At 53.6% G+C, this 18,709-nt stretch overlaps 1 protein-coding gene across 4 annotated transcripts in view; it reads right to left on the reverse strand.

The window, feature by feature from the left end:
• Positions 1-17,507, reverse strand: part of PIP4K2B (phosphatidylinositol-5-phosphate 4-kinase type 2 beta) — a 25,413-nt gene extending 7,906 nt beyond the window's left edge. The window contains exons 1-7 of one of the 4 annotated variants that reach the window (XM_035026989.1): positions 17,176-17,507; positions 8,365-8,462; positions 5,456-5,552; positions 2,950-3,102; positions 1,949-2,095; positions 982-1,020; positions 381-494 (exon numbers count right to left, since the gene is read on the reverse strand). In XM_035026989.1, coding sequence (XP_034882880.1) covers positions 381-494; positions 982-1,020; positions 1,949-2,095; positions 2,950-3,102; positions 5,456-5,552; positions 8,365-8,462; positions 17,176-17,334 — 807 coding nt within the window. In that variant the 5' untranslated portion in view covers positions 17,335-17,507. Of the gene's footprint in view, positions 1-380; positions 495-981; positions 1,021-1,948; positions 2,096-2,949; positions 3,103-5,455; positions 5,553-8,364; positions 8,463-8,552; positions 9,253-10,173; positions 11,656-16,526; positions 16,627-17,175 lie in introns of those variants that run through there. The other 3 variants (XM_035026992.1, XM_035026990.1, XM_035026991.1) reach the window with 3 other exon arrangements.
• Between the last annotated feature and the right edge of the window lie 1,202 nt (positions 17,508-18,709).

An 18,709-nucleotide genomic window follows, 5' to 3' on the forward strand; every position in this document is an offset into this window, starting at 1 on the left:
GGCTCGATCCCAGGACCCCGGGACCATGACCTGAGCCGAAGGCAGACACCCAATGACTGAGCCAGCCAGGAGCCCAGTGAATTCAATTTTTCCTAAGGTTAAAGAGGCTCCTGGGGCGCCTGGGTGGCTCAGTCGTTAAGCATCTGCCTTCGGCTCAGGTCATGATCCCAGGGTTCTGGGATCGAGCCCCGCATCGGGCTCCCTGCTCAGTGGGAAGCCTACTTCTCCCTCTCCCACTCCCCCTGCTTGTGTTCCCTCTCTCACTGTGTCTCTCACTGTCAAATAAATAAATAAAATCTTAAAAAAAAAAAAGAGGCTCCTGCTCTGAGGACAAGAGGGGGCCCTCCTCAACCAAGGTGAAAATGAGGGTCAGTAAGTACCTCTACGTCCCGCTTCAGTTTTTCCAGGAAGTTCTTTTTACTCTCCTCTCCCACATGCAGCTTCTGCCCTTCATTGAGGAAGTCGTTGTCTTTGAATGTTGGCAAGTCCTTGGCCTGGGAGAGCAACAGCAGCGTTAGGCTGGGTGGCCCAATACATTCACCCCAAGAGGTGACGGCACAAAAAGGGGAAGGGTCCCTAGAGCACAGAGGGTCGACCTGTCAAATCACCAGGCTCAGCGCAGGAGGCTGCAGTCCCAGCCTCGGGAGGCAGGGATGGTGACTGTGTGGCTTACGTCAGCCAGGGAGGACAGACCAAAGCGTGTCTTCCTGCCGAGCCTGGACTACCTCGGGGCTCAGGAAGCCACGGCCCAACGGAGGCTGGCCCATGGACAGAAGTCGCCAGCCCTGCAGGACTGTGGGCAGCCGGCAAGGCGGAGAGCGCGGCCGAGGCCGAGGCCAGGCGGGTGCTCAGTGACACAGCCCGACAGAGGCGTAAGTGGGAACCAGGTAGGGGCTGTGGCGGAGGAAGGGCCAGGCCGACCGACAGAAGTTGATTCCAAGCGGCCCAGGCCACACTCCATCAGTCCGGGTCCCCGCATACCTTCTCCTTATCACTGGCTTCTCTGGCGACAGTAGAGCCCTGCAAGGATAGGAGCCGTCAGGGGAGGTCCAGCTGAGGCAAAGTCCGCTGAGCGAGAAAACATGCACCCGTCTCTGGGGAGAGGCAGCAGGTGAACTGAGGGAGGCTGTTTAGAACCCTCGAGGGGCCGGGAGGCAGCAACTTGCTCACGCCCTCTGTCACGGACACTGACAGAGCTCTGGGTAGACACGAGGCTCGCGCTCAGCCAACAGGGCTGTACCAAGACTCAGTCCCTGCCCTGAGGGGACTTGCCTCCCAAGATGGGAGACAGGCTCTAACAAGCGGTTACATGATTAGCTAATCCGTTAATTACACCAGTGCCAGGTGGGACACGGGAGGAGGACACGCCGAGAGCAGGTGGCACAGGGGCAGCAGTCCAGGCCGGCTTCCTGCAGGAAGTGACATCCGAGCCGGGCAGGAAGTAACGGGGCGACGGAAGGCGAAGATGGACAAAAGAGCAGGGAGGGGAGAGGCCGGGCGGCCAAGAGAGGTGCTGGGGACCGGGAGGGAATGGAAAGGGCAGCACTGCGGCTGCAGCGGGGACAGACAGGGCTGTGAGGTGACGAGTCAGGAAGCCGGCTTCGAGAACAGCGGAGCACTGTGGCTCCCAGGCACAAGCGTGCTCCTTTCTGGGTCTAGAAATGTGTGTGTCCTGGACAGATGGCAGGGTGCGTGCGTCAGACAGCCGCCCCTGGAGCGCACATGCCCCCAGCAGGAGCTGAAGAACACCCGACGGTGACACAAATACGGCACATTAAGTAACCTCTCGTCCCTGTCACCTGGACTTCCAACAGCCTCTGACCCAGAGGAATTAGGCACGTCAACTCCAGAGTCCTGACTGTGCCGAAACCTACGGCCCGGGGGCTTCCCGTCGTGTGGGAGCCTGAGGGAGGGCAGCCCCCGAACTGCGGGCCGCAGAGCCCTTTACCTTGAGGTCGTACTTGCGGTGGACAGTGAGCCGGTGGCTGAACACATTCCTGGTGACCACCATGTAGGTCTCGACGCCGTCCACGGTCAAGCGGTACATGCCCAGGAACTGCGGCAAAAGGGTGCTGCCGTGACACTCCACTATGAACTAGAGCCAAGGGAGGAAGGACGGGCGGCTGAGGAACGAATGAAGACGCCGGGACGGCCGGGGGAGCGCCCCCACCCCAGGCTCAAACACTCCCGGGGAGTCGAGCCTCCAGGTCAGATGGGTCCTGTGAAGTCATGGGGCTTCCTTGGACTTAGAGAGGCCATGGCCCCCCCCAACCCCCAGCCGGCCGGGCAGAGGGAGAGGCCGGGCGGGCCGGGCAGGGCCCCGTTGGTCTCGTGTTACTGGGCCGCCCCTGAAACTGCTGTCTGAAGCAGAATCACTGAGGCAGGCCTGCGAGCGGGTTGTAGGGAAAGAGAGCGGCTCCCTCCTTGCCAGGAGTTCTTAGCCATGCGGCACCCGGGGGGATTCCGCTGTAGCCCCAGAGACAGGAAGTCCTTTTCACCACCTCCCGGTGCCCCAGAGAGAAGGCAGCGTTCCCTGAAGGCCCAGGCACTAGGCCCGGCGCTCGGACGCCGCCACCGCACTCCCTGCTTCCCTCCAGGACGGCGTCCCGGGGCGCGGAGAGCCCGGACAGGAAAGGAAGCGACCCTGCCCAGACCACGGGACCTCTTCTGGAAGAAATGCGGCAGGTGCCAGAGGGGGCAACTTCCCGACTGACAAGAAACAGCTGTTCCACGGGGACTGAGTGGGCAACAGGCCTTCATTTCTCCTTTTTCCCTTTTTGCAACAGGCATTTGAGCTCTGCACCCGGCCCCGGGGAAGGCCAAGTGCTCGGCTCTCGGGAGGCGGGGGCTGCTGCGACAGGACCCATCCCTCCCCAGGAAGCCGCTCAGGGGCTCTCTCCTCCCTCCGGCCACTCGTCCTCTACCGCCCAGGCTCGGGACTCACCATACCTGGTGGTATTTCTTTAAGATGTTGTGCATCTCAGCCACATCCTCACTTGACACGGTCTTGATGACAAAGCGCCGGTCGTAGGTGGTGAGGAAGCGCGTGCCACAGCGGCCCTGGCTGTCACTGTTGATGGGGGCGCTGCGCGTCACTGAGTTCTGAGGGACCAACACAAAAGCAGGCTGGTCTTGGGAGAGGAACAAGGGCTCTGACCTTTACTTGGGCCAACCACGCTGGGACAGGCGGGACCTGACCCACCCCTGGTGTCACGGGAAGTTCACTTCTCTCCCGCAGGTCTTCCTGGAGAGTGACGAGAGTTGCTACTGACCACCTGCTCCTAATCCCTGACCGGACGGGCAGCGGGCCAGCTGCACAACGTTTCCTCTCCTTCTGACCCCTGAGAACTACCCTGTCCACGAAATCCCTGCCTCGGACGTTAGGGCTGGGCCCTGACCTGACGCCCACAGGTAACCTGACCTTGGGTGAGCCATTTCACTTCTCCACTCCTGAATTTCCTGACCTGGAACACAAGGAGGCAGTCCAAAATGCTTTTCCCAGTTTCCTGGGGTGACAAAGACAAAGCCTAGGGAATATTCAAGAAGTCCAGCATAAAGCAGCAATGGACAATCATCTCTTTTCCCTGGACATACCCCGGTGCTGGAAAACCCTTCCCACAGCAGGCAGGGGTTCCTCGCCTCTCTGCCCAGCCCCTCTCCCCTCACCTCAAACTCCTGCTTGTCTGTGCAGAGCTATGAGGCAGTTCTGGGGAGCTTTTCTGGCTCTGCCACTGCTCCTCCTCGAGGCCCCATTCCCATTAGGATCAGAGAGCAGTAGAAGCCTCTAGAGGGGGTGGAGGGGGAGGTGTGAGTCAACCAAAGGGATGTGTTCACCAAGCAGACACCGGGAGAAGACCTTTGAAAGGCAAGGCAGAGAGGAGGCCCCAGCTGTCCCTGTCCCCAAGCAGACACATGTGGGGGTCTGCTCGCAGAAATGCCTCCTCTCCAAGCCCCTTCCTCGGCTGCTATCTAGGATTCGATGCTCTGCCCTCACCCAGTGCCTCCTCACGAGACCCTGGGGGAAGGAGAGAGCGCCACCTTCACGGGGAAGACTCAAGTCTGAAGTGGTGAGTGCTCTCTAAATTAAAAGGGCACCCTCAAAACAAGGTGTCCCCGATCCAGAAATGTTGAGTAGGCTCCACAGCGGAGGGCCTCACTCCCCCAGCCTGGTTCTCCTTCTGGGAAGATGAGCAGGCCCCACGCTCCCATCCCTGCCTCGTTTCCAGGCAGTGTGCTCTGACCCTCTACACGGTTAGTCCCCTCCCTGAACACCACGCATCGTGAGCACAATCACTTGCCCACAAGGTTATGAGAGAAAAAATGCAGACACGGAGAGGATGTGGTTAGAGCGCCGAGGGGAAGGGAAGGAGCCACAGCGGAAGGAAGGTGTCCGAGCAATCTGGGGCTGCAACAGCGGCAAGTTCTTAGAAAACCTCCAGCTCCAATCAGATCCTGATTTAGCTCAGGGTTTGGTCCTAACAGAGGGGGCTGGAGGCACCTCCCAGTACCTCTCAGGCACAGCCGTTCTGGAGCCTTCCGTCCCTGGCATCTCCTCCTCCGGCATCCCTGCGCCCTCCTCTTGGGGATGGCATCTTTGCAGGCCGCCCTCCAGAGTGGACAGGAGAGGAGAGGGGCCTCACCCAGGTGCATCCTGCTCCTCAGGAACTACTCCATGAAAGGCTTACTAGGACCCGGCCTGGAGGGGTTACGGTATTTTAAAAGATTTGGACATCCATTTTAGATTTCACCAGGCTGTACGCTCCTTTTTCCCCCCCAGACAAACGCAAATCAGCTGTATTTCTTCCTGCTAGCAAACTGAAGTGGAAAATTCTCCCACCGTCACCAGCAGGCTGTCTGTCAGGGGCAGAAGGTCCACGGAAGGGGCTAGGTGGAGCAGTAACAGAAACCACAGACTAGGAGTCAGACTGTGATGTCCCTGAGACTGGGCCACAGGCGGCATTACCAGCCCTGGGAGGGGGCAGTCGCCGGCCATGCCGGCCCCCTTCCCGCAGCAGGCTGGACCATGGAGGCGGCGGCGCGCATACCTGCCAAGGTTACACTATCCTCCAAGTCTTCCTTTTCTACTCTGTCTTACCTGCTTTAAGAGGCCTCATCACCCGCTGGCAACAACTCGCTCTTTTAAGTCAAACTACGGAGGAGACGAGTTCTTGGGCCTAGACTGGGAATGTCAGACTGAGATGAAGCAGCTTCCGCAGCCCCTCTCCCTCCCAGGGAGAGGAGCCTGAGTCTGCCTGTGGCTTCAGAAGCACTTAGCACTTCTAGGGCCCCGAGCTCCAGGAGCCTGCTGGCACCCTGGGAGAGACCACCCGGCTGGAGCGGGACAGGACAGGAAGACAGAGCTCGAGAACGGGAGACCTCCCTCTCCATGTCTCCTGTGGCCTCCTAACCCCACTCCACTCCCTGACCCCTCCTACTCTGCAAAGACACCCCGTACCTGGTAATCCTGATCATCAATCCCAAACCTCTCCCGGAGATTCCGGAACACCATGGGGCAGTACTCCTTAAACTTGAAGCGGCTGGGGAGGTTCTCCCTAGGGCAAAGCAGAGAAATGTCTTCGTGAGCCCTTCCTTGCCCATCTGTCTAATTCTTCATCAGAACTTCCCTGGGTTTGTGCCACAGGTCACCGGGACCTGAACAATCTGCGGCGCTCAGAATGTAGGTTTCTAGGCCCCAGGAATTCTGGAGAGGAGTCTGGAGTATTTAACGAACAGTCCTGGTGATGCTGAGTGTGTAAGAGTTTTAAAACTTCACATCGCCGTGTTCACCTTGTAAAAATGAGTCGAGCTGTATCCTTATGATTTGTGTACTTTTTCTGAGTGTATGTTCTCTTTTGACAAAATTTACACGAAAGGGGAAAGCCTCACGTGCCGAGAAGCGAGCCGGAGCATCGGCCACACTGCTCAAGGGCTGTGCTTGCACACGGGAGTGACTGCGTGTGCATGGCTGGTGTGAGGCGGCCGGCAGGCTGACGTTTGCTAAAAGGAGCGGCCTTTCTCAACCAAGGCACCCTCTCCTCTGAGGACGCTTCTACCAACACGTCCTGAAGATGGCCACATGCGGGAAGCCCTGGGCTTCCCCAGGGATGGAGGACGAGGGCGCTTTGGATTGAAGAGGTCCTCCGTCAGCTGACCGGATCCCATCTTTTCGGGAAGCCTTGTCTGGGGGCTGCTAGTACCAATCTCCACCCTCCCCACTCCCTGGTCAATAAGCCACAGACTCCCAGGAGGGGACAGAGTCGCCGTGAAGGGAGGCCACCTCCACATCCTCCATCTTTACAATGGTCCCCTTGCTTGGGAACTCCCTTTGAGAAATCCGTGCCCCTGCCTACACTCCAGGATGACACACTTTGAGGAAATAAACAGCAGTGGCTTCTCCTGCAGGCAGGGGCCTCCTCTGCCTCCTGTCCCCTTCTTCTAGTAAAAGGCACCACAGCACATCAACAGTTACTGAAAGGACAAAAGGAATAAAGAGAGATAAAAGAAGAGATTGGATGCTCTGCTTTAGGCCAAGATGTCAAGGTGGTGGAACTTCACCAGAGGCCATGGACCCTGAAATAGGCGGTGGTGCGATGCCCCCTTCCAGAGCCCTGAGCCCTGGGACAGAGCCACCTCCTTGCCTGCCACAGGGCCAAGGGCTGCTTCTCCCTCCTTAGGGGGTGTGATACTGTGACATATTTGGTCTTTGTTCCTGTTTCAGGCACAGAGCAACTAAAACCCTTGGAATTTCTGAAATCATAAGAGCAATAAATAGGTCTTTTTTTAAAATTCATAACAAGCCCCTTTCAACCACATCTGAGTTTATGTTAATAAGGTGACTTTTGGAAGGGGGGGGGGGCGCCTGGGTGGCTCAGTCGGTTAAGCATCCACCTCTTGATCTCAGCTCAGGTCTTGATCTCAGAGGTCGTAAGTCCAAGCCCCACGCTGGACTTCACACTGGGCATGGAGCCTACTTTAAAAAAAAAAAAAAAAGTGACTTTTGGAAAGCCTCAAAGGATGGGTTGCTGGTTGCCAGGGGAACCAACCAGGATAAGAGGGTTGGAACGTTCAGTCCCACTCCCCTGACCTGCAGGGAGGGGAGAGGGGCTGGAGATTGAACCCATCACCAATTGCCAATGATTCATCAATCATGCCTTTGCAATGAAGGTGGGACTCAGGAGCTTCTAGGCTGTTGAACAGGTGCAGGTGTGGGGAGGGTGGTGCACCCGGACAGGTCGTTCCTGAGTTGTATCCTTTATAATAAACCAGTAAGCAAGTAAATAAACTGTTTTCCCAAGTTCTGTGAGCCGCTCTAGCAAATTAACCAAACCCAAGGGGGAGGGTCGTGGGAATGTGGGACCCACAGCAGGCTGGTCATGAACACAGGTGATGACCTAGACTTGCGACTGGCACCTGAAGGCAGGGGGGCAGCTTCGTGGGACGGAACCTGCGGGGCCCGATGCTACGTCCAGGCAGACAGTGTCAGCTGCGTTGGCAGGACACCCCACTGTCCCACGGAACTGCCCCACGTGTGGAAAACCCAGGGAAGTGCAATGTGGTAGTGGTGTGAGAGCAGAGCAGAAACACAGGAGTTTTTCTTCTACACGGTGGCTGCTTAGCTCTGAAGACAGATGGCTTCTCGAATAAAGTGTTGTTATTACATACTGTGGCTGAGAGAGGCCACTAAGGGGTATTTTCAAACCAAGCTTCCCCTCCAGCTAACAGTCTGGTAATGGTGGGGCGACAGAGGCCAGCTGGAGGAGGGGTGCCAGGGACCGTGGGGCCCCGGGATGCGAGCGCAGAAAGGAGGATGTGGGCAGCAAGCGCTTCCCGGGGCGGCCCACAGGGGGCTGAAAAAGCAAGGCCCCCCAAGGGCTTAGGGCAGGCCCCACCCTGCACCTGGCAAAACGGCTGCTTCGCTGCTTCAACCCTTCAGACGCCAGCGTTAGTCCCAGAAGCCACAATGAACAAAAGGGGGAGCAATTACTTCGGATGGCGCCCTTGGGCACCATGCTCAGCCTGTGGCTCACACGCCCGTCGGGAGACAGAAGAGCTGCATCCCGGGCCAGGAACATGTCTGGCAGCTTCTCTGCTACCTAACCTGGCCCCAGATGAATCACCCTGGGCCGGGCCACACGCCCCGAGGGACCCTGGAGGTAGGCAGATAAAGGAGATGACAGAATGACACAAAGGGGAGAGGCACCTAATGAATGCATTTTCCCCGGCCAGTCTGTCAGCTGGGAGATCCAGGTGTCACTGTCACACCCTGCCAGGTGCGACCACTGCCATGCGCGAGTTTTCTGAAGCTCTCCGCCTTGAGGGAAAGGACTGCCCACAAAACCTGAGCCCACTCAGGAGGCCACTTACTTATTGAAGAGATGATTGTCCACCTTGATCTTGCTGTATGCTTTGAAGTCATCTGGCATTAGCATGACAGGCACAGGGACATTGCTCAGCTCATTGATCTGCAAAGCAAGGGGAAAGTAAGGTTCTCGGCCGGTAGGCCACCAGCCTCAGAGACACAAGACGCTACAACATGAATGCCACCATCTCACCAAAAAAAGCATGTCCGCGGATTCCCTCCTTGTCTTTCTGCTCTTCTCTTCCAAGAAGTTCCCAACCTCATCTCCACCTATTGAAATTCTCCCAACCTGATAAATTCCAGCTCAAAAAGCACCTACTCCATGAAGCTTTCCATGATTCTCTAGGCCATAAATGTTCTCTCTCACTCTGGAATTTCTGAAGTAGTGTTTGTATCCATCCTTTGGCCATCACACAACCTCCCTCACATTGTAGTTAATGCTTATCAACCTCACAAGCTTGCTAGACTATAAGTGAGGCAAGATCATATTACTGATCCTTATAAGCAAAGGTCATCTAACTGATCTCTGGAGGCTCCACAGTGCTTGGCCCCATGATTTGCATATGGCAGGTACTATATAAATATTTGTCAAATGTAGCAATAGGTGGATCAATGAATAAACATCACACAACCTATGTGGGTCCTGAGGCCTTTAACGTTTTCATACAAATTGATGGGTCACTCAAGATGTTGGGTTGGGGTAGGAAAAAAAGCTGGATGAGTTTGTGTGGGTGTATAACTCATCTCCAAAGTAAATAATTAAATTTAAAGCAAGAAGAAGAGGTAGGCATCTGGCCACTGGCTCACTCTTCCCCTCCTGATTAAAACAGGGCCAGCTTCTCAAGCCATGTCCTGCCTTAGGCTGAACTGGACGAGATGGGGTAGGGTGCCTTGCCCCCACTGCAAACAAACCTTCCCATTGGCTTTCATCTCCCTTCAGGGAGCTGGAGGCTGACGGGCTGGCTTCCCATTGGCACCAAGCTGAGAGCGAGCATCCTGCCCTTCCCTGTCCCCAGCTTAGCCAATTAGTGGTCTAATTAGCCACAGATGTCCTCTCCCTTCACAGTGGAGTATTTGACATTTGACCCTCAACCCAGTGGCCACTAATGCATTCAGGATTTACAGAGGAAACCCTAGGTTCTGCCTTAATGGATAGGGGGGAGGGGACGCACAGCCTTCTGTCTCCCAGAGACTTTCTTTGCAAATCCTATTATCTCAATGAGGCCCATGTGGTAGTGAGGGAATAACCGAGACTCATTAGGAGCATAAATGGGGGGAAACAGCATTCAATTTGCCGCCCCTTTCATGCTCCAAACCTTTTTTATGTAGAAATGTCAGAGGGTGGAATAAGTTCGAGTTAATGCAGTATCTGGGCTGGGGAACCACACTTTTCCTAGAATTGGTGAAAAAACTAATTTGCTCCCATGGAGATGAAGGCAGATACAGGCGCGTATATGTCTGGGGAGGGGGGCGGCAGGGTATCAGCAAAGTTGGCAGTGCGGCAGGGACTCAACAAACTGCTGGCAGAAACTGACGGGCATAGACACCAGAGTATATCCTGCATGAGTCCATTTATATGAAATCCTAGAACAGGAATCTACGGTGAGAGCAATCCAGTAAGAAGCTGCCTGGGTTGGCTGAGGGAAGTTGATTGTAAAGGGACACGAGAGGCATGAGTCTGGGGTGACAGAAGTGTTCTATGTATTGTCTGGGGTGATAATTACGTGACCAAATATACATTTGTTGAAACTCATCAAACTGGACACTGAAAATCCGCAGCACCCAGGTCTGGGATACCCCCCACACTGGCTTACCAGCCACATGACAAAAGCCACACCAACTCCCATCCAGGGGGTGCTCACAGGGAACCTGATTGTGAAGTGCGTGCCTATGGAGGAAACCATTCCACTTCCTGGTCTTCCTGCCAACAGAAACAATTCATGGGAGCTGTCCCACTTCCTTTTTCCTGGCATGTATTGCTTGGCTCGGACAGTTGAAGAAGTTAAGACGTTCACGGTTCTTGTGTCATCCCACCTTGCCTAGTTCACACCTCCACACCAGAAAGAACACACCGCACTGGCTCAGAGAGCATGGTTTTATACCAGAATGTTCTAGGACGTACTACTCATTGATTCTGCGTTAGTCTCAAATCCAGATTTGGTGCCAAGACCAAGGCACCAAATGCTGGGATGACTAGGAAAGACTGAAGCCCTTGCCTGACAGGGTCAGCTATGCTGGGCCAGGGTGAATTTTTCTAACGGCAGCTATTCAAGAATGCGCTATTTGTTAATTCTCTGTAACTTCTGGTTCAGCCTACTTCGAATGGTTATAAGTTGGCAGGTTTTTAGTTCTCCCTTCATCTCTCTTCTTGACTACACAACCCAATAGCAGGAAATTTCTGAGAGAATCCATATATATGAACTCTGTAGGCTCACCCCTCATTTCCACTGGGCCCCATGCAGATGATTCACTCTAGGGATTAGCTGTACTAATTTTTTAGTTGTGCTAAATTTTATAGCCCCAGAGAGTTCTATTCAATTTCAATTGAACAAGCACTTACTAAGATATCTACTACACGCCGTACTTCATGTTAGGGAGGAGGGGGTGCACGAGGGGGGGGGATGTGCACACTGTGCACACAAGAGGAGGAGGCTTATTCTCTTATCGGGGAGATGAGACAAACCCATGACACAGAGAAACTCAAAGTCAAGTGGTATACACGTAGTGCGAACACAGGGACAGAGACATCAAGAACAGCAGAGGCTCGAAGGGTGCGGTTAATACGGTCACAAAGACTCCTGGCCCTCACACATCAGGCCAGAAACAGGGCACCTCATGCCTCTCCTGGTATTGCCAAGAGCACTTGACACTGGAAGAATCTACAACAAGATCATGTTACACCTCCACTTAAGATGAACCTCAGGGTAAAGTTTTACCTCCTTAGCCTGGAATTGAAGGCCTTTCCTGACCTGGCTCAGGCGCTGCCAAACTCCTAATCAGTTTACTTCTACCCAGTGTATTGAGGGCCTTACTGTTAAGCCAGGACGGTGCCAGAGCTGGGGATGCAAAAATGAGAAGACATGGGCTCTGTCCAGCTGGGAAAACAGACAGCAAAGAATACAATTTGATGAGTGCTATGGAGTTATAAATAAAAGGGAGGGGGGACAGATGAAGAAACTGGTGCTGCCTGGGGGTGGGAGTCAGAGAGCTGCTTGCCAGAGGAAGCTGAAGAGAAATAAATACATGTCAGAAAGGCCTAGGATCGGGGTGCGGTGGCTCAGTCATTAAGCGTCTGCCTTCGGCTCAGGTCATGATCCCAGGGTCCTGGGATCGAGTCCCGCATCGGGCTCCCTGCTCAGTGGGGAGCCTGCTTCTCCCCCTGCCTGCTGCTCCCCCTGCTTGTGCTCTCTCTCGCTCTGACAAACAAGTAAGATCTTTAAAAAAAAAAAAAGTTTTGAAGCATGAAAGGTCATGACTAAAGCAATGTTCTAGGAAGATGTGCCTGTACTCGACTATCTAGCACAATCCTGGGCCGACCCCTCTTCCCTTCAGCACAAGTGCACTTGTGGAATGCATATTCAGTCAAGTATCACACTAAATACAACATATTCGTATGGGAAATCTGTTGTATCTCACGTCACGTAAATGGTTTTTGGATTAACCACACGATTAACTCCAGGAGCCATCAGCATAAATAATAAGGAGGCTACACAAGCTGAGTGAGAAATTTAGGAGCAGAGAATTCACTCTGTGCTGATCCTACTGGAGATGAAAATTCAGCCACTAGTTCTAGTCTGCTGAACTCTGATTCCAGAAGCCTCTACTTCCCTGTGTGACCTTCCTAGGAACCCAGGAGGCGTGGGCAGGGCATGCAGGTTTCCTGACTTGTCCTGCGGTTCTGTGGGTGGCACAGCAGTCGATGGCCAGCACTGACAACCAGGTGGTACCTGCCGCCATCAGAAAACATGGTGTTGAAAAACCCCAAGACCGAGGAAGTCCAAGTAAGACCTCACCTCAGACTAGGGAGGAAAAGGGCAAGAACAGAGCCACAGGTGCCAACAAATTCACTCCTACGTTTATCCCTCCTTTTTCATACCATCGTTTTTCTTCTCTTCCTGTTCTCCGTGAGGTGGAAAGGCCTGGCCAAGGGCAAATTTATCCAAAGGCCCCACTAGACCAAGAATACTTACTAAAGAGTTGTAAAGTCACAGAGCAAGAGAAAAAGGCAGGTAAAAGAGGTTCTGGGTCTGCATTAAGCAAAGAAAATGCATGGACAGCATGGGGGTGGAGTGTGGGAGAGAACTGAGCAGACTTAAGAATGAATCTGTTCTTTATACCATACACAAAAATTAATTCAAAATGGATTACAGACCTAAATGTAAGAGCTAAAACTATAAGAGTTTGGGGACACCTGGGTGGCTCAGTCAGTTAAGCATCTGCCTTTGGCTCAGGTCATGATCTCAGGGTCCTGGGATCGAGCCCCAGGTCAGGCTCCCTGCCTTGCAGGGAGTGTGCTTCTCCCTTTCCCTCTGCCCCTCCCCCCCTCGTTCTCTCGCTCTCTCTCCATAAATAAATAAAATCTTAAAAAAAAAAAAAACAACTATGACAGTTTTTCTTAGGATAAAAAATAGGAGTAAATTTTCATGACCTTGTGTGAGGCAAAGCCTTCTTAGAAATGACACCAAAAGTGCAAGCAAACAAAGAAAATACATAAATTGTACTTTATCAAAATTAAAAACCTGAGCTTCAAAAGATACCATGAAGAAAGTGTAAATGATAATCCAAAGAATGGAGAAAATACTTGCAAATCATATATCTGATAAGGGACTTGTACCTAAAATATATAAAGAACTCTTGGGTGGCTGGGTGGCTCAGATGGTTAAGCGTCTGCCTTGGGCTCAGGTCATGATCCCAGGGTCCTGGAATCGAGTCCTGCATCAGGCTCCCCACTCAGTGGGGAGCCTGCTTCTCCCTCTGCCTCTCTATCTCTGTCTCTTATGAATAAATAAATAAAATCTTAAAAAAAAAAAAAAAAAGAACTCTCATAATTCAAGGGGTACCTGGGTGGCTCAGTCTGTTAAGTGTCTGCCTTCAGCTCAGGTCATGTCTCAAGGTCCCGGGATCAAGCTCCCTGTCTCCCTGCTCAGCAAGGAGTCTGCTTCTCCCTCTCCTTCTCTCTCTCTTTCTCCCTGTGCCCTCCACCCCCCCATCTCATGCTCACACGCTCTCTCTCTCTCTCTCGAAAAAAAAGAACTCTTATAACTCAATAATGAACAGACAACCCAATTAAAAATGGACAAAAATGTTTTTTAAAAATGGACGAAGATCTTAACAGACATTTCTCTGATGAAAATATATAAATGGCCCAGGCGCCTGGGTGGCTCAGTCAGTTGAGCATCTGCCTTCAGCTCAGGTCATGATCCCAGAGTGCTGGGATTGAGCCCCATGTCCGGCTCCCTATTCAGCAGGAAGCCTGCTTCTCCTTCTCCCTCTGCCCTTCCTTCTGCTTATGCTCTTGCTCTCTCTGTCAAATAAATAAACAAATAAAATCTTAAAAAAAAGAAAATATATAAATAGCCAATAAGCACATGAAAAGATACTCATCACCATTAGCTATCAAGGAAGCACAAATCATAATCACAATGACATAACACTTCATACCCACCACAGTGGCAATGATAAAAAAGATGGATAATTGCAAGTGTTGACAAGGATGTGGAAAAATTGGAACCCCCCACACCCTGCTGGTGAAATGTACAATGGTGTAGTTACTTTGAAGAGCAGTCTAGCAGGTTCCTATGTGGTTAAATATAGTTACCGCCAACTGCTCCTAATCTTTGTGATCACCTGAGTGAGGCTTCACGCATACCTGGTTCCTAAAATGGCCAACAGGTCATCAAGCCAGGTCTGCCTCCTCTGGTCTCCACGCCCCTCTCCAAGGCAATCTTCTCTACCTCCAAACTGTATTTCATCCACGAAAATACTGGTGTTCTCTCTTTACTAGTTTTCCCCTGACAGATCTGAAGTCTTCTTCTTTTTTTTTTTTTTAAAGTTTTATTTGTTTAAGTACGCTCTACACCCAACGTGGGACTCAAACTCATGACCCCGAGATCAAGAGTCACATGCTCCACCGACTGAGCCAGCCGGGTGCCCCAGATCCAAAGTCTTCTGTCTTTTTTCCCTGCAGTCTCTCTCCAAAGTCCATGGGCTGCATCTCCTGTCCCCAAGAGGAGCTCCTGTGACAACACCAAGCTCAAAAACCTCTCTTTTTCCAACTGGAAGTAAATCAACCACCTCAGGAGAGAGTCACTGACTTCTGCTCTCCATAAAGGCATATCCACCCACCATCAGCCATAGACTATCATGCCCTAAATGCCTAAATGGGTGAGAAACTAAAGATTCAAAGAAATGTGATCTCTGAAGCCTCACATCGCCAAAGCTGGCACAAGTGGGCTTCTGAAGGAAGGCAACCTCCCAGAAAGGCTAGCAATCCACCAAGAACTATGTGGTCCTGACCCCCTAGAGAACTGCAAGATTTTATACCACTCTTCTTCTGGGGAGATGCCTCCATTTCCCAGATGGGGGATCCTAAAGGACCAGACCTTACCGCAGGCCCTGATGAAGCACGAACCCTTGGGGCCAACTGAGCTGCACCGCTTGCCCTGTCCAGGGACCAGTGCCAGTGCCTGTCCCCTGAGGCACCTGCTCATTACGCCCAGAACTGTGGGTCTTGCTTAACGTCAACGCCTTTCCAGCTAGCCCTCAAACTTTTCTTCAAGTTGGCAAAGAAAGAGGGTGACTGCCTAGTCCAAGAAAGTAAGACTCACAGATGCCTATCCATCTACCATGCATAGGCCCACATCTGGGCAGACTCACTGCCCGCCTACCAGAACACCCAACATCACACACACTCCCGGGAGCTGGCACGCACGGGCACACACCTGAGCGTGCATTCAGGTTCTCTAACAAGACCATCATCCCCACCTATCCTGGCCCTTGGCTGAGAAACGGACTAAGGAAGAGGAGGCACAGAAAGCAAGACCTGCCATTCGAGACCACCAATGAATAACACAGCCCGTGTTGCCTGACAATGAGCTGCATCTTCTGCTGTGGCCATGGGTGAGCTAATCCTCCAGCTGGGCCTCCATGTCTTTGTGTATAAAATAAGGGACCCAAGGTAGTTAGCAGCAATATTCCAAGTAAGAGCTCTAGGAACCTCCACCAATGCTCTATATAGACAGGATGCTTTCTAGTGAGAAGCAGGCTATAGGACAAAATCAAGGACTGACTTCCAGGCAGGGACACAAGGTCCACATTTTGATGACCCAGTTTCCCTTGCAATTTTGTCAGATGACCCCTGAGGCAGCAGGAAGCAGGAGAAGCAAAGTCTGCTGGACTACAGGCCCCAAGCAGCTTCCAGGGGTCTGGGCATTAAACCAGAGCTACTCCCTACCCTGGCCAGGACCGTCACCTGAGGGAGGTTACTGAAAACAGTAACCTGCCCAAGACCAAAACACCAACAAAGACCTCACCATACTCATGCACTTTTCTGTATCAGATGTAAAGATCCAGAACCCTGGCTCAGACTATGGTTCATCAATCTCCAGCCAAAGGTTCCTCTACCAAAGCAAAGCAAAAAGTCTTGCTGGCCCCAGGCCCCGTTGTCATCATTTGATTTTGTGGGCAATTTCAAATGCTCTGAAAAGTAAGGGTGCCTAAAGAACTGAAATTCACAGGAAACCCAAGCCAATAGTTTCATCTTCCTCATTCCAAACTTGTAGTTGGTGAAATTGGGTGTTTCAGGTCCTTTTACTTCCTCTGCTCCTTCCTGGTGTAGGGACTCACAGTGCAAATGGTCAGAAGGCAAGGAGCAAGTAGTTGGAAAAGAAAAAAGAAAGACCCTAAACAAACAGGGCACAACCAAAGTCCTCCAGCTCAAGCACGAATCCTGGGCTCCAACTTCCTGATAGGACAATCTCAAAGCACCCCAAGTGTCCAGGGGACTGCCCGCTCATCCTAACCACCCACCACTATCACACCCTTCATGACGGTACAACAGAAAGCCCAATAAAAGAGAAGTCAATGTCTTTGACATGAACACCATAGGAGAATGCAGGAAGACACATTACTTCTACTACGAACAGTCTTCCTTATAACCAGGCCTCACCTTCTCTCAAATGGTTACATTCTCTCTTCTCCCTAACCCAGGAAGACCCTGGTAAAGTGTCTGTGGTTCAAGGAAGCCTGTGCTTCTCCAGTTGATACATCTTGTTCAAGGAGAAAAAAAGGAAACCCAGGGAGAATTTCCATAGTCAGGGGTGAGGAGGTCTGGAGGATGGGAAACTTTAAGCAGTCGCACCAACCAAATAAACAGAAATAGAGGAATATTCAGGCAGGCCAATGCCACTTGCCCTGTCAACTGGACAGGGAGCTGGCAGCCGGCTGAAGGAACAAGGGGGTAAACACATGCAACAAACAGGGTGAGGGGATGAAAGCGATTCCGCGGCACCCGGGCCTTCCCCCTGCCCTCCAGGGACTGCCCTAAGCGAGCAAGCCAGACACTGGAAGCTAGACGGGCTGGAGGGGAGGGAGGGGGCGACGGCATACCACCGTCGGAGACACCAGGCCTCGCGTGGCGCGCGGGGAGTGCACACCCGGCCGGGACTGCGTGCAAGGGTGGGGTGGGCGTGCAAGTGGCTTGGCGAGGGGCTGCGGGCGTCCCCGGCAGGGCCCGCGGGGCGAGGGCCGGGCCTGCGGGGGGGCGTGGGAGCGCACGGGGCGGCGCTCGGAGGGGCGCGCGCGGGGGAGCTGGTTACCGTGTGGTTCACCCCCCACATCAGGACGCTGAGGATCGGCTCGCTGGCCCGGAATAGCTTCACTTTCTGGCACACGAAATGCTTCTTCTTGGTCTTGGTCTTGCTGGCGCTGAGCGGCGCCACCGCCACCGCCGTGGTGCTGGTGCAGTTGGACGACATGCCCGGGGCGGCGGCGGCGGCGGCGGCGGCGGCGAAAGCGGGGGCGGCCGAGACGGCGCACAAGCCAGCGGCCCCAGGCCTCCCCGGGACCGATCCCCACCCCCGCTCCCTCACCGCGCCATGGTCGCGCCCGTCCCGTTACCTCCCCACCCCGCCCCGGTGGTTCCGTCCGCCCCACGCCCCGCCCCCCACGCCCCGCCCCGCCCCGCCCCGCCCCGCTCCAGGGAGCCGGCCGGCTCGCTCCGCACCCCTCCGGCACCAGGCGCTCTTCTCCCCGCCCGGGTGGTAGCGCCCGTCCCGGGGAGGCAGCGGCTGCCCCGCACGCCCCTCCTCCCCGGGCCTGACAGGAACCGGGTTGGCCTTGGGGCGCCTCAGAGCCCCGCACCGGAACGGAGAGGGGAGGAGGGCTGGGGGTAGGGCTCGCCGTCTACCGCGGGAGGGTCCCCCTGTCTGGGCCCCCCGCCCCCCGCCAACCCAGGGTTTGGCTCTTTCCCTCAACCTGATGTGCCAAGATGGCGGCGGCGCCCAGTCTCCGGAGGGGAGGAGGGGCGGGAATGCGAGGAGGGTGGGACGTACCATCCCACCCCGGGGGAGAGAGGAGGAACCCAGCAAAGGGAAAAGGAAGTCCTGCCGGGAAAACCAAGGAACGCCCCCTCGCTCCACCCAAGCGTGGATCTTCCCACTCCCCTGGGCCTGGAGAGCGCTCCACCCGCGGGTCACGCCCCTTTTCCCCGGGGCCAATGAGAGCAGCGGGCCGGGAGCCCTGGGTTTTATGAATGGGTCCCGCACCCACCCACCAGCCGCTTGGCCTCCTCCCTCCAAAGGGTCGAGTTAAGAGACCGGCGGCACCTTTAGACATCTATCCTACAGCAGAGAATCCTAATCGTCTTATTCTCTGGCTCACTTCATGACATCTTTGAGTAAACTGCCCACGCTTTGTTATATAATTCCTCTCGGACGAAGGATCTCCAAACATTTGACACAAATTACGGGTCAGTATTGTTCTGTATGGGAATTCGTAAATTCGGTACTCAGCGCATGGTTGCTCTTTAAGCAGTTACAAAAATAAATGTAGCCTTTATTACCAAGTAATAAAATAAAAGACATAATTAGCATAGAGAAGCAGGATGTCGTGATTAAATGAATAACAAGGGTGTGTTATTTTCTTTATGGGGAAAGACTGGGTTTTAAGTATTATAGTGCCTGGCATCATAAATGCACAAAAATATAAATCCAAATTCGTTTTAAGCAGAATTAGGGATTAGCAGAACAAGGAACTAGCCCGGCTAATGTGTGGGTCAAGAGGGCCTAAGGAGTTCATGGGTCAAATGAGGGCTTCTGGTAAAAGAAAAGGGAAAAGAGTAAAGGAAAGAGA

The sequence above is a fragment of the Mirounga leonina genome, unplaced genomic scaffold (genome assembly GCF_011800145.1).
Source record: "Mirounga leonina isolate KUSES-001 unplaced genomic scaffold, KU_Mleo_1.0 Mir_200, whole genome shotgun sequence".
NCBI classification, from domain to species: domain Eukaryota; kingdom Metazoa; phylum Chordata; class Mammalia; order Carnivora; family Phocidae; genus Mirounga; species Mirounga leonina.